Source organism: Zalophus californianus, chromosome 8 (genome assembly GCF_009762305.2).
Source record: "Zalophus californianus isolate mZalCal1 chromosome 8, mZalCal1.pri.v2, whole genome shotgun sequence".
NCBI lineage: Eukaryota > Metazoa > Chordata > Mammalia > Carnivora > Otariidae > Zalophus > Zalophus californianus.
This window is the reverse complement of record NC_045602.1, coordinates 22,843,730-22,859,794: the sequence shown is the minus strand read 5'-3', so window position 1 is coordinate 22,859,794 and position 16,065 is coordinate 22,843,730. Positions and strand designations below refer to the sequence as shown.

The 16,065-nt window shown below is 42.2% G+C and overlaps 1 protein-coding gene across 8 annotated transcripts in view; it reads left to right on the top strand.

Annotated features, from left to right (window-relative positions):
* The window catches only part of RBKS (ribokinase), an 84,874-nt gene that overhangs the window by 30,499 nt on the left and 38,310 nt on the right, over positions 1-16,065 (top strand). For all 8 annotated transcript variants that reach the window (XM_027624145.1, XM_027624141.1, XM_027624144.1 and 5 more), the window contains 2 exons: positions 8,009-8,100; positions 13,344-13,532. In XM_027624145.1, coding sequence (XP_027479946.1) covers positions 8,009-8,100; positions 13,344-13,532 — 281 coding nt within the window. The remainder of the gene's footprint in view (positions 1-8,008; positions 8,101-13,343; positions 13,533-16,065) is intronic.

Genomic DNA, 16,065 nt, shown 5'->3' with positions numbered 1-16,065 from the left:
TCAAGTTAAGCAAAGCAGTACTTTCCCTGGAGTAAAATATGCTTCCTCCCACCTGTGAGATTCACGGTCTTCTTGTAGTTCTTGATAATGTGAGAAAAGCTTACAAATAGGGTAAAAAAATAACCTGAGTGGCACTACCGATATCCCGCAATATAAATCCTCAATCTAGTTAGCAGAAATAATACAAGTAGTGACTAGAACCTCAAAAGCAGCCCAGGGCCCAACAGTAGAATGATGGCTTTCCCAAGAAGCAGAGGCCAAACTGCATGTCACGTATCATGACGGCCCAGGTGGGTCTGTTTTGATAAATGTATCTAGGAATTGAAAATTAGCTCTTTCTCCTTTTTATAATACTCCATCTCTGCTCTGTAAACAACAAAAGATTATTTATATGTAGTATTTTCTATGTTGTCAATGTCCTTTTAAGCAGTGAGTTGGTTTTGTTTGACCTTCTATATTGGAAATATTCAAACATACAGGCAGTCAGAATTGCATAGTAAAACCCTTCACCCAGCATCAACAGTTATCAGCACATGGCTAAGGTTGATTTCCCTGTCGTCCCACTCACTCCCCACTTCTGCCCCCAGCAAATCACAAACTCTTTAAAAATCCACATAGTTTCTTTGTGTCTGTTTCTTGCTCACCCTTGACTCCTGCGCAAAGCATCTTCTGAGTTAGAATCCCATTTCTGTTCCTTTTTAGCTTTGCGGTCTCTCCAGAATTATCCGACGTTTCTGAGCCTTGTTTGTTAAATGCATATAGAAATACTCCCCTACAGAATTGTTCTTCTAAGAATGAAACAAAATAAAATATGATGCTGAGCATGATGTAATAAATCTCAATAAATCCCAAATTTCTTCTCCTTTTCACTTCTCTCTTTAAATTTAAATTAGGGTAATATCCGGATCGCAGCACCATTTGGTCAAAAAAAATCAAAAGCGAAAGTTGCCACTCTAAAACAATGGCTTCCTTTTGATATTGCAACTGTAGTTCTGTCAAGCAGAGTACGTGACTTAAGAGAGAGAACCTTTGGGGCGCCTGGGTGGCTCAGTCGTTCGTTAAGCACCTGCCTCTGGCTCTGTTCGTGATCCCGGGGTCGAGCCCACATCGGGCTCTCTGTTCAGCAGGGAGCCTGCTTCTCCCTCTCCCTCTGCCTGCTGCTCCCCCTGCTTGTGCTCTCTCTCTGTCAAATAAAGAAAATCTTTAAAAAAAGAGAGAGAGAGAACCTCTGACTTTTCCACATAAAACTTTCTTGTCAAGATACAAAACTAAAAAGAGAATAAAAAGAAGTGTGTGTGTGTGTGTGTGTGTGTGTGTGTGTGTGTGTGTGTTTGTATAAGTGATTTCTTCCAAAGTCTACAGCGTTCTACATAGCAATGAAAGTAAGTTACTTGAAATGATTTTGTAGAGAATTTTTAAATGTATGTCCGGATTTAACAAATTTTCCTCTTGGCAAAACAACGTGCCATGGCAAATTCTCACTGACAGTTAATGTATTTTTAATGGACTCGAAGCTGTCAGGAAGAATTCGAAGCCAAAACCCGTTTGGTTATGTTTTCTCAGAGTGTCACAGATAGAGTCTAAAGCTATGGTAAGCGTTGCCTGCACTGCACTCCTGTGAATTGAGCGATGTGAATACAACATGCCATTTCATTCTTGCTCCTGTCTTGCCTTCTATAGGTCAGGGCATATTCTCATCTAACTACTTTTACTACTCTCCCTTGCTTCTCAGAGATCACTGTTGCCTCTGTCCTAGTCTAGTTACATGTTAACTACCCAGCGTGTGGAGGAGAGAAAGGTACAGCCGCTACAGGTGAGGCTAGAGTTGTCCAGAAGGGCAGACAGCCTGACCTCGGGCTGTCATTTGGGTGTGTCCAAAAATGCTTCCTCCATCACCTTCCAGGAAGCTCTGCCAGGTGAAGAGCTGGAGGACCTGGGGCATCAGGAATTGGCAGGGGTATGGGGCGCCTGGATGGCCCAGTTGGTGAAGCATCTGACTCTTGATGTCAGCTCAAGTCTTGAACTCAGGGTCGTGAATTCAAGCCCTGCATTAAAAAAAAGGGGGTTGGGAGGGAATGGGCAGGGGTAGTGATGGTAAGCCAAAGAGCACTAGCCAACGTGCTTTTACTAAGAGCCAGCATGTCTCAGTATGAATTCCATGTACTTTCATATATATTTGGTCCTCAGAAAAACCTTATGACAAAGATATGGCAGGCATTATTCTCCCAAATTAAAGGTGGGAAGATAGACTTGTTGAGTTTAAGTAATTAGCTCAACCAAGATCATTGTAGAAACCCAGATTTCAGAGGCCAAGACCCAAGTTATGTGTTCTAGAACACACTTTAAAGAAACTGCCACATCCCATTGACTCCAAGGAACTGAGCCTTTATGAAGAAAAATGAAATCCACAAACTGTAACACTGTTCAACATGTAGCCTCAGCTTCGAGTGTTTTTGCTGCTCATTCCTCAGAGACACTAGAGTGCTTTCTGCAATGCGTCCCTTACCCGCTCCCATAAAACACACGCACGCTGCACACACATGCACACGTACTCTGCTGACCAGAACTCAGCTGGTCCTCACTTGGTAGTAACCAGCCAGAAGCAGCTTAGATTCTATACCATGAGTGTGTGTGTGTGTGTGTGTGTGAGAATTTACTGTGTTTTCATTCTCACGTCAGAGAAGACTGATATAGTGAAGGGAGCACTGGTTTGAGAGTCATGACGTTTGGCTTTGAATTCAGAATCCATCCCTTAGTAAATGGGGGACCACACGCAAGTCAGTCAGTTCTTCGCTCTGGGCCTCTGTGAAACAAGAGAACTGGTCTGAGAGCTGTCCCAGCTGCTTCACGTCAGGATGTATGAATGGACTGATCACAGAGCCGAGCAGGCAACGCTTAGAGATGTGTTGAGCACTGCGGGTCCTGGCCATTGCCCCGCGAGACTTGTTTCGTGTGATAACCGGCAGTATTCCATCCATAAGAAGTGGTAAAGTCCTCCTCCTCCTCTGTGGGTTATTATCACAGCTCCCCTATCTGTCCTTCTTAAAAGTAATGAATTCTGAGTTAAACACATTGTATGACTGGATTATATATAGTTGTTAAAATATAGAGAGAAAAGACCCCCCCTCCATCTTTGAACATACAGTTTCAGAACTCTCTCGACTTCACCTACAGGAAAGCATTGGTTTGAAAGGGACAGCACATGCAACATCAGAAATGAACCAGTGGCCCTCGACGGCCACTGGTCATGATGCTGTGAGGCAGGCCCACGGCAGGGCTGGTGCTGCAGCTGCTTGTGATGAAATTACGCATGTCGGGTCTGGTGTTTATATCCATTTCAAAGCAAATGGAACATGACAGGAACGATTATAAATAATTGACATTGTAAGATCGCCAAGAGTGAATTCTAGGTAGGATACAGAATATCTTTTAATGACACTTCAGTCCTTGTCCTTTTGGCAAACCAAACTTCTTGGCTGGCCACCTTGACTTTCACGGTGACGTTGTCCAGCCCGTGGCCCAAGTTGGTGGAGTGTTTCTGCTGCTCACTCAACTCACAGAAAACAACCCCTCAAGGGAGACCGCCAAGCCAGCGTTTTGGTTACCCCAGCCTTCCCGTGGTTTCTTTACTTAGGGTGACTTTCTTCCTGTTTCTCTGAGCTAATTATTAGAGCCTTCTTAACTGTCCAGCTCCTTCCCTGCATGGTGACACCATTCTGAGCTTCCACCTCGTTTTCCTGGTTCTGCACCTACGCAGCTGCCCTCAGAGGCCTCCCCAGTTCCTCACTGATGCTCTCGTGCCGGCCATTGGCGTGCTGTGAAGACCACCAGGAGTTTAGCCTGTCGGACGTTGTCATGAATAATAATTACGTTGGGTGCTATCAGTCACTCTGCAGCTCCAAGTTACTCCATGGTACCGCTTATGTCTCTATTTTTACATGATTCCAGGATGATATCATTTTTTCCCACCATATCTATCACAAATGTGCATTCTTCTTTGATTAGCGATATCTACTCATTCTTCACGTTTTTTTTTAATCAGGGTGAAGTGTTTATGCTTATTTATGGTGGCATGAGCCAAAGAAGAATCCTTTCTTTATAGCATTTTCATTTTCCCCTAAATTTAGTTACTAGTCAGACTCTAAGCCTATGCATCCAGCCTATTACTGTCCGGCATTGGTCAGAATGCTTTCCCTCAATAAAATACAAGCAAATAAGATTTGACTGATTTTTATACAACGTTTACAGTCAAATTAAATTGCAGGATTTCTCATTCTAGCAACTCTTTTTATTGCTTAAAATTCAGTGTAACTGTTTCTTTAAAATTTGTTTTTATTGTGGAAAATTTCAAATATATATGGACATACAGAGAATAGGACAGTAAACCCACATATACTATCGTTTAGCCTCAATAATTCTCAACACATGGCCAATCCTGTTGCATTTACACCCCAGCTCACTACTCCCCACCCCCTCACACTGCAACCTTGGGTTATATTCAGAAGCACCAGCCAGACATTAATATCATTTCATTCACAATGTACTTGGTTTTTGATGTAAGGTATTATACATGTTTTAAGAATGCTGTCTCTGCCTGGTGTATACCAGGTAATCTGTGGTCAGATTGGTTCCCATCACCCTTTAGAACTAATCCCTTATTAGTTTAGGAAGTAACCTCTCAGACTCTTTTCTATGCAAGTGTATAAATGTAAATACACATATAATTATGCTTTGTTTTATTAAAAAAAGAGGGGGTCATACTGTAGTTTTTATTACAAAACTTCTTTTTCGCTTACAAATTATAGAAATCTTTCTGTGACAAAACAGAGATCTGCTTCATTCTTTCTAACAGCAGCAGAGTATTCCATTAGAGGTATTTTTTTTTTCCTAACCAGTCCTGTCTGATGAAGCTTAAGTTTCTTCTTGGTTTTTTTCTGTTAAAGCAGAGCTGAATATCACTGGACCTCATTTTTGCATGCCTGTGTATTTCTGTAGGATAGGTTTGAAAAAGGAATTGCTGGATCAGAGATCTTTTGAGATAAAATGGAACTTTTATAAGAATGGCTCAATGCTGGGGCACCTGGGTGGCTCAGTCAGTTAAGCGTCTGCCTTCGGCTCAGGTCATGATCCCAGGGCCCTGGGATCGAGGCTCACATTGAGCTCCCTGCTCAGCGGAGAGTCTGCTTTTCCCTCTCCCTCGCCCCCTCCCCCCCGCTCACGCTCTCTCTCTCTCAAATAAATAAAATCTTTAAAAAAATTAAAAAAAAAAAAAGAATGGCTCAATGCTGTTGTTCCATACTGGTAGCTTGCTCTACCCTGCGCTTAAATGCCTTTGCGTGCAGATTTGGAGATCACAATATATGAGCACTGCTTTTTCAATTCACCGTTTGAGGAAAATAGGGAGCCATGGTATTTGTCCTGGAACCATAAAAAGTAAATAGGTGTGTTGCAATGCTGGGCATTGAGGGCCTTTATGCATAATTGACATCTCTAAGACCTTGCAAAAGCGGGAACACCAATGAGAGAGACCGTTGCCAGGCTACGAATTCCAACAGAAGGCAAAAGAGATGGGTGGACAGGCGGGGGTGTCGGGCTGTGTGTGAAGGACAGTATAATAACAGTAATAATCCCTTACGTTTGTACAACACTCTACAGTTTACATAGGGCTTTTACACCCATTTTCTAATTTAAGCTGCACAGTAACCTGTACAAAAATATAAGCAGCCAAAAATATACCATAGAATTTCTGTGGGTGGACATTCTGGATTCTAAAATAATGAAAATGTGGGAATCGTGTTAGCCTGTAAACCACTGGACAAGATCCACTGACCAAACCAAAATGTGAAGACTAATGAAGGTATAGAGGCAAACTAGCTAGCCTCACCAGGCAGAAGTAGTGGGCAGTTTCCATCAGCCACGTGCTGATGAGCATCTCCCCAAGAGGTTCCGTGCCACGAGAACTGCGGAAGACTCACTTGGGGAACTCATCCGTGCACGTGTTCCCCAAGAGATTCTGATCAGTGGGTTTGAGGTGGAGCCCAAAAGTCATGCACTTTTTTTAAATTTTTTATTGTTATGTTAATCACCATACATTACATCATTAGTTTTTGATGTAGTGTTCCATGATTCATTGTTTGTGCATAACACCCAGTGCTCCACGCAGAATGTGCCCTCTTTAATACCCATCACCAGGCTAACCCATCCCCCCACCCCCCTCCCCTCTAGAACCCTCAGTTTGTTTCTCAGAGTCCATCGTCTCTCATGGTTCGTCTCCCCCTCCGACTTACTCCCCTTCATTCTTCCCCTCCTGCTATCTTCTTCCTTTTTTTTTTCTTAACATATATTGCATTATTTGTTTCAGAAGTACAGATCCGTGATTCAACAGTCTTGTACAATTCACAGCGCTCACCATAGCACATACCCTCCCCAATGTCTATCACCCAGCCACCCAATCCCTCCCACCCCCCACCACTCCAGCAACCCTCAGTTTGTTTCCTGAGATTAAGAATTCCTCATATCAGTGAGGTCATATGATACATGTCTTTCTCTGATTGACTTATTTCACTCAGCATAACACCCTCCAGTTCCATCCACGTCGTTGCAAATGGCAAGATCTCATTCCTTTTGATGGCTGCGTAATATTCCATTGTGTATATATACCACATCTTCTTTATCCATTCATCTGTCGATGGACATCTTGGCAAAAGTCATGCACTTTAATGAGCTCTCCTAGTGATGCTGATGTGCACCTAAGCTTGGGAGCCACTGTTCTAGAAGGGTCTTTGAGAACTGCAGCTAGGAGATTTGACTCTATGGGTCTATAGTAGATTGGGGTCACTAAACACATAAATCAGTGGACCTGGGTAGAGGAAAAGAAGACCAACCAATCTAGTTGGGTCCTCTGGTGGATGAGTAAGTGTTTTGACAAAGGGGGAGCTTCCTGTGAACGGAATCTCTAAACACTTGCAAAAAAATATGTATTTACGAAGTTCCACCCCAAAGACTGTTTTAAAATATTGTAAATTGGGACGGGGGCTTGTGCTGCTATAAGTAGTCCTGGCCTAGAGAGATGACCAAACACTGGACTTAAAGCTGGAGGACCCCAGATGGGAACCCAGCTTAACCATGTCCCAGTGTATGACCTTTGACCTCATCTCTCTGAAACTCACTTTTCTCCTCTGAAAAATGTAAAAATTCTTCTGACACTGTAACACTGTGACATTCTCATTTTCCCTGCTTCTGCTATCGCCATCCATCCTTCTCTTGTAGGCTTCTAGTCTGAGCTAGCTGTCAGCCTCAGATTGAATTTCTCCTCCTTTCTCAAGCTTTCCTTTATGTTCCCAGATTGCCAAGAACGTAAGCTTCTGTGAAAAGTGTATGTTTGGAGTGCCTGGCCGGTTCAGTTGGTGGAGCATGCGACTCTTGATCTCGGGATTGTGGGTTCAGGCCCCACCTTCGGTGTAGAGATTACTTAAAAATAAATTCTTAAAGTCTATGTTTGCATGAGTAATCGTGATGTACTTGGAAGTCATGCGTAGGTGTTCAGAACCTACATATGTACATGAACTTCCTACATCCTGTTCTTATCAGGAAATTTTTTACTTCTTCATTATTTCTTTCCTAACATCTCTCTTTTTCTTTCCTGGAAAATGGGTTTATGAACAAAAATGTTCACACCAACCTGAATGTTCACATTCATACATGTCCTTTCATGCCACAGCATTTAAAATTTTCTTTAATGTTGTTGGTCTTTGCCATAACTTTGTAATCACCTTGGTTGTAATACTGTCGCTTGCCCTTGAAGTTGAAATGTTGTAAAGTGAAAAATGGAGCAAATAGAAATAAGGGGCTGGTACTAGGTCACCGTGAAGATTGAGATTTAAGACTTTTCTAAGTTGATTTTTCATGTAATAGGGAAAATGGCTGCACAAGGGGATTTCCCTTAGTGACTGTAAGCGCACCATGTTAAAAATGGTGACCACTGAACCCCCTTTCCGTTCCTTTACAGTGAAAACATTGTTCAATCCAGCTCCTGCTGTTGCTGACCTGGACCCTCGCTTCTACACCCTCTCAGATGTGTTCTGCTGCAATGAAACTGAGGTAAGGATGGAACGTTTTACTCATTCCATGAGAAGCCAAAGACTTTCATGCAAGTGGATAAAGGAAAGAGGCAGGACTAACCACATCAGCTTGGTTGCATGTAAATTCTTGGACCCAGTGAAAACAATTTTCACTAACTGGGGTGTGGAGAAAAGGAAATTAGTGAGTCCTAGGGGGAAAACAAAAAGATTCTCTGAGTCATGTCCATAATCTGGCACTTATCAACCTCAGCTAATTTTAGTCCTCTCCCTGCCTTCACACTATTGGTGGTTTGTTTACTTCTTTAATTCTACATTCTATGGACTAATTAGTATTAGAGTTGCTAGATTTAGCAAATAAAAATACAGGATGCCCAGTTAAATTTGAATTTCAGATAAACAGCAAATAATATATTAAATGTACTTGTACTATGAAATGATTTGTTATTTATCTGAAATTCAAAATCAGCTCGTCCAACAACCCTAAGTAATAGACAACCCCTGGAGCATTTGCCACCTTCTCTTGTGAAGACCCTGTGACCACAGGGGTGGATAGAGGTGCTCCACTGATGCCACGGGAAGGACCTCGGGGGCCTCTCTGTTAGGAGAGGGCCCTATGAGTCCATCTGAGCGTCATAATGGATAGAGCTGTGTAAGATATCTACCAGTACATTCAGATTGTGCCCTTCATTCTGAAGCATTTTAGGAAGAAAATTTCAGTATTGCTCCCTTTCTTGGCCAGACAGTTTTAGACCAGAGCTCTCTCTCAACATTGGGAGGCAGGACATATGATACAATGCAACATGCAGAGAGAGAAAGTTAGTAATTAAAGAACTATAATAGTGTAGGAGGGTTCACCTTTCTCCACATCCCCGCCAACATGTGTCGTTTCCTGTTGAGTTAGCCTGGTGATGGGTATTAAAGAGGGCACGTTCTGCATGGAGCACTGGGTGTTATACGCAAACAATGAATCATGGAACACTACATCAAAAACTAATGATGTAATGTACGGTGACTAACATGACATAATAAAATATAATAAAATAAAATAAAATAAAATAAATAAAAACATAAAAGAACTATAATAGTAACTGCCCATGTGGGCCAAAGACTGAATGGATGTTTCCAGGATTTCCTGACCTGCCTTTTTGTTGTCTCTCAGAACAGAAGTAAACGATAAAGAAGACTGCCACAAGGAGACTAATTTTAACAAATCACAATAGGCTATACAATATTTTGGAGCAACCACCATGGCCAGGCCTTCTGCTAGGAGAAAGGGATTGTGGGAAGTAGTAACCATTTCCCAATAAGAAGTGCGATTACCCTCCACTGCCACCTGATTTGCCTGCTACATACTTGCAGAGCCCTATATTTATTCTTCAAACACTCATCACAGCTCAAATTACTTATTACTTCGAAGTCACGCAGTATCCCTTCTGGCCCATTCTATTGACTGAGGCAAGAAGGCCTGCCCTCTCGCCCCACCTCTCAATAGAAGATTATCCTTGTCACAGTGTGAAAAGAGCATCTACGATGTGATATACATTGATGGAGTTATCTTTGGAAATTACCATCTGTTATATTGTACCAGGCATATAGTTGGCACCTAGTAAGTGCTTTTTGAATGAATGAACAAATGAGCAAACTTTGATCTTTAAGAAAATTGATCTCAAACACTCAGTAGAAAAAAAAAATTTTAAAAGCTTAATGTTCTTATGGAGGACTTCTAATCATGATAATAATGTAAATTCATGCTTTAAGATACCCTCTCTGGGGGCACCTGGGTGACTTAGTTGGTTAGGCATCCAACTCTTGATTTTGGCTCAGGTCATGATCTCAGGGTCATGAGATCAAGCCTGGCGTCGGGCTCTGTGCTAGGCGTGGAGCTTACTTAAGATTCATTCTCTCCTTCTCCGTTTCCCCACCCTACTGCTCTCTCTCTAAAAAAAAAAAAAAAAAAAAAAAAGAAAGAAAGAAAAAAACTCTCTCTGCTCCATACACAAACCATTAATATATAAATATACAAAAGACAATGAAAAGATACTCACAAGCTCCGAAATAAGATAACTCCCAGAGCAGAAGGAGAACAGAATCCTAGAGCATTCAGCCCTGAGTGTGCTAGGTGGTAGGGACCTCCAATGGGTCATGGGCACTAAAAACGTGCCCCTCATGGGAGACTGGAGCAGTGCCCACTGCTGGACCCCAGAGAGGCTGGGCTGAGGCTCCCCTGCTAACCAAAAAAGTAAAGGAAGCTGCTAGGCCTGCTACCTGGGACTACAGCATTATGTAAAGCTACCCAAGCTGAGGAGACAGGAGGACAGAGGTACTGCCTGTGATCAGGAAGGAATCAAGCCAACTGCTAACTTGATGACCGGGAATGTGACTAGATTGGCAATATCACTGGTAACAGCAGAACAGGAACTCCATATTGCTGACATAACACCTGGCTCTGGTTTAGAGACCCTCAGGGGCCTGATGGATGCAACTACAAAACCACTGGAAAGGCAGGGATAAGCCTCGTGGGAGCTGAAGTGCGGGATTCCCCAACTCACAGAGAGCAACATGAGCCTGCAAATGAAGAAACCTAATGCTCAAGAGTTATCCAACAAAATCAACTGTCTAACATGAATGAAATTCAAATAATGAAACAATGCAAAAAAGACTTTAAATATGATTAGGTTCTCATTCATTAAAAAAATAGAAAGTTAAGTGTGAAAGAGAAACAGGATCAAAGCAATGATATGTGAATCTAAAAACCAATCAATTAGAAATCTTGAAAATGAAAAAACACCTTTGAAATATTTCTATAAAACACTCATTAGGAAGATAGACATTAGACTGGAATGAAGAATTGGTGAATTGAAAGAGAATTCATCAATTCACAAACAAGTGAAAAACTCAATTCACCTAGAAAGTATCACAGAAAGAATTTTTTTAAATATTAAGGAGGAATTTAAAGAAATGAAATACAGCTCGAGCGGCTCTAACATACATGTAATTGGAGTGAAAGAAGAAGAGAAGGGAGGGAACTGGAGAAAAGCAATATTAGAGGAAAAACTGCAAGGTGTTGTCTAGAACTGAGGAAGAACATGAGTCCTCAGAACAAAAGTGTATTAAAAGTACCACCGGGGGCGCCTGGGTGGCTCAGTAGGTTGGGCGTCCGACTCTTGGTTTTGGCTCAGGTCATGATCTTGGGGTCATGGGATCGAGCCCGGCCATCAGGCTCCACACTCAGCACAGAATCTGCTTGTCCCTCTCACTCTGCTCCTCGCCCTGCTCATGCTCTCTTGCTCCCACTTGCTCTCCCTCTCGCTCTCAAACAAATAAGTAAAATCTTCTTTTAAAAAAAAGTATCACCTGAGATAAATGGATGTAACTCTCTACTAACATACATTTTAATGGAACTTCGTAAAATGAAACGTAAAGACAAAAATATTTTAAATGGCCAGAGGAAAAAAGAGTACATATAGGTGATAAGAATATCCAGTAGTTCGTTGCTTGTAAAAGGGGAAAATGGAAAAATTGATGTCCATAAAAAGAATAGATTTTTTTTAACCTGTAGTATATTTGCAATATATTTGTAGTGAATGGAATACTGTGCAGTTCAACAGAAGAAGAGCTACGCATATCAGCACAAATGAAATTATATTAAGGGAAGAAGCACATGGCCAAATAATACCTATGAAAAACATGATTTACCTCCTTTAAAGAGAAATATCTGAAGCAAATAAAGTTAACACATAAAGATTTATTAAAAGCGGGTGGTAGGTACATGGGTGTTGCATTATCTTTTATGTTCAGGATCCTTTCATCAAAGAACAGTTTTTTAAGAGGTTTTTAGAAACCACAAGAATTCAGTGTTTCTGAAAATAGACCATCTCACCCCACGGATGTAAGCGTTCTCAGTAATGAAGATCGGAAAAAAACTTATGAAAAGAAAACAGAAGGTGGCCTCAGGGCATAGCCAACTCGGACAGAAAGGGTCTGTGGAAAAGACCGTTCGGGAGGGACACGTGGTCAGGCTAATGAAACCTTTGCTGCTGGGGAAGCCAAAGCCCAGAAGGGGCAGACACTGGGGTGACTTCTAGGCCCCAGGAAGGGTTAATCTGGGCATGTTCAGAGCAGGCACAGGAAGAGACAGACCCTTTCTTGGGAAGAAATGGGATACAGAAAAGACAGAATTTGGTTATAAACCTTTTGAGTCAAAAAGTATCCTATAATTCATCTAGTCCAGTAATTTTGCAGCCACTAATTTCAGAACCAGAGAGGGTCCCCAGAGGTGCTCCAGGGGTGCTTAGGGGATGAGGAAGCAGGGCTACAGTCCTTCATCCCTACTTCAGCCACAGCCCTTTCTACACTCCGGGAGAGAACTGTGGTCCTGTGCAGGCCGCTCATTGTACAGATTGTATATGACGTGGGGAAAGTTCCAGAGTCAGTAAGTAGCAGACATCTAAATGTCAGCACGTTGCTCTCTCTGCGACATATCAGTGCCCCTTCTACCCTGCTTCCATCTTCTGGAGCAAAAACAAACACAAGAAATGGGTGTTGTGCAAACGTGGAAAGCTGTGACTAGTAATAAGAGAAAGGCATTATGGCCCAAGAGGGGGCCTAGAAGAATTACGGCCTTAGGTGTGAAATTCACAGATATGATTTATATCAAAATCGTTGGCAGCGAGCGGCCCCTCCCTTTTCTCCTGTCTTCCCTCCCCTCTTCCTTTCTTCTGTAGAATTCTTTGTTCCCTCTAACTCTTTTCAATGAAAATGATCACACATACACACAGAAAAAGCTGGAAGAACGATACAATGAACAGTCACATACTGTCCACCCGGGTGGTTGCTAACATTTGCTGTGTTGCCTCCTCTCTCCCCTGTGTGTGTTTCTTTTTGTTTTTGTTGAATCGGTTTCAGAGTAAGTTGCAGATTACATGATACCTGACTCCTAACTACTTCAGCGCACATCTCCTAAGAGGAGCCACGATACCATGATCACACTTAAGAAAAGTATTAATAACTCTGTACTGTCATCTAACATCCAGGCCACATTCAAATTTCCCCAGTTGTCCCAAGAATGTCCTTGAGAGCTCATTTTTGTTGTCATTGTTATTGGGCTTTTTCTTTCTTTCCCTGGGCCAGTGTGCATCAGAGTTTCCCACGGCATTGGTTGTTATGCCAAGGGAGACATTTTCTAGAAAAACAAATCTAATCTGGAAGTGGACCCAGGTTACTATTCTCACTGCTGTTTCCTTTCACTTGTCTGTATCCCAGGCTGAGATCCTAACTGGCCTGGCGGTCGGCAGCCCTGCAGATGCCGGGCAGGCTGCACAGGTGCTTGTGGAAAGGGGCTGCCACGTGGTCATCGTCACCTTAGGTGCTGAAGGATGTGTGATGCTGTCCCAGACAGAACCCGTGCCAAAGCACATTCCCACCGAGAAAGTCAAGGCTGTGGATACCACGGTAGGTTTTAAAATTTCAGAATCAATGTCTGCCCCCTTGAAAAATCATCACTTAGTAACAAAGATTCTGCACCTGAATTTTTGGATCATGAGGTGCCAGGGTAGAAGAGAAGAAAAACCAGGTGGGAGGGCTAGATCTTAATCCTTCCCTAACCAGCTGGGGGACTTTATTCAAGTCCCTTAACCTCTCTGAGCCTCAGTTTCTTCGTCCATAAAATCAGAATATCAGTAGCATTATACCTGTATTACCTATATTCATTCATTCATTGATTCAGTAAATACGTACCGAATCCCTGTTACATGCCAGTCATCTCTTGGGAGCTGGGGCTATAGTGATGAGCAAGACAAAGTCTCTGTCTCATGGGGCTTAGATTGTAGACCTTATAGCAATCGCTGGCAGAATGAAAGAGCAAGGAGCACTGGTTGGCAGAACTCATTCTTTTAGCCAACAAATAGTAACAGCTAACATTTACTACATGCTTACTATGTCTCTTTTGCATACATCTCATATAATCTTTACAAGAGTTACAAGAGGCAGGTTACTCTCCTCCTTTTACAGATTTAGAAACTTGCCCAGGACCATAATGCTAGGACATAACAGCTGGGGGTTCAAAACTCAGCCCATGGACTCCAGACACTTCTTGTATAAGGCACTGCGTTAAGAACAAGCAGGTTAAGTGGACAAGTCACAGCCCAGAATGGGATGGAAAGGAAACAAGTTAGAAAAAAAAGCTCAGGGTTCCTCTAAAACTGGGAAAATAAAAATTATTTGCTTATGGCCTAGAATTGAGAAGAGCCAGGGGCCTGCCTGGGTGGCTCAGTTGGTGAAGCGGCCAACTCTTGATCTCAGCTCAGGTCTCGATCTCAGGGTCATGAGTTCAAGCCCTGTGTTGGTCTCCACACTGGATGTGGAGCCTACTAAAAATGTTTTAAAAAAGAGAGAAGAGCTGACTAGCAAAGTATATAAATGTCAGGGATCCAAAACGAGAGTTGAAGAATAAACATTTTAGGGTTCTTATTTGTAAGAAATTAATATGTAATTATTTATAAAGTATATTTTGGTTTTTATGCTTCGAAAAGACTTTGAGATGTAGGTCATTTATCAAAAAGGAGCCTGGTGAATCTGATGAAGTTATGGGTGCGAATATGCTTTGAAAAAATAGATAAGTACAAGGAATGCTTTTGTAACATGAAATTACACCCTGATTGCCTTTCACAGCATGCTTGATCGGGTATTTGATACATTATCCTTGGTGTTGTCATTCCCTTCATACAGAGTCATTTTGGAAACCATTATTTTTTTTCTATCCTGTCAAGCAGTCACCTGAATTTGAGAGGTTCCTTCTAAGAAGTTCTGAAATTAGACTAAAACTAGTCCAGGTCCTGAACTACAGCAGATGAGTTTACTCTTTCTTTGCTGAAAATGACGGGTCCTGGGGGGGCGCCTGGCCGGCTCAGTCGGTAAAGCATGTGACTCTTGATTTCGGGGTCATGAGTTCAAGACTCACATTGGGCATAAAGCCTACTTAAGGGCGCCTGGGTGGCTCAGTTGGTTAAGCATCTGTCTTCTGCACAGGTCATGATCCCAGGGTCCTGGGATCAGGCCCCGTGTCAGGCTCCCTGCTCAGCGGAGAGCCTGCTTCTCCCTCTCCCTCTGTCTACCGCTCTGCCTACTTCTGCTCTCTCTTTCTATCAAATAAATAAATAAAATCTTTAAAAATAATAATAAAATTTAAAAAATAAAGCTTACTTAAAATAAAATGCATATGATGGGTGAAAACTATACCTTAAAAATGAAGGGTCCTCATGAAGATGTTGGGCCTGCATATCCCCCAAAAGAGACTCAGCCTCTACTTCCAGTGTCTGTGTGGGTCACAGCTGCTTCTGTGGCAATGAAGAAAAGAGGCAGATTTTTGCTCTATGTCATCTGCCATCCAAGGGTTAAAGTATGATGAAGTAAATATGATCTCCGCACACCACATGGCTGTGAATACGTACGTAGTCATAACAGTGTAAGTGCCGATTATTGATTTATCCCAACATGGAGATTATAATCCTGTTTTGAAGATGGAAGGATACAGTGAGTGTGTGTCTGTGCACCTGGGGAAAAGAGAGCGGAATGCCCATCCTCCAGAGGTGGAAGTCAAGAGAGAATATTGGAAACTGATTTTAAGAAGCAGCAGTAGAAGCCTATTACCAGGAATTGAAGATAAATACTAGAGGAAACTGCCGAAGGAATTTTAAAGTATTTGCCTCATGGAAATGGTTCTGGAGAGAGATGGGGCATTTACTCTTTAAGCCTTGTCTATTTACACTATGTGCATGGATGGCTTTGAATTTTTTCTAAAATGACCAAACACGGTGAGATACCACCTGACACCCACTAGAATGGCTACATGATAACAAGGTGTAACAAGGATATGGAGAAATCAGAACTCTCAAACAATGCCAGTAGGAAGATAAAATGGAAATGGAAATGCTTTGGAAAATAGTCTGGAAGGACTTCAAAAAGGTAAATTTAGAGTTACCTGGTC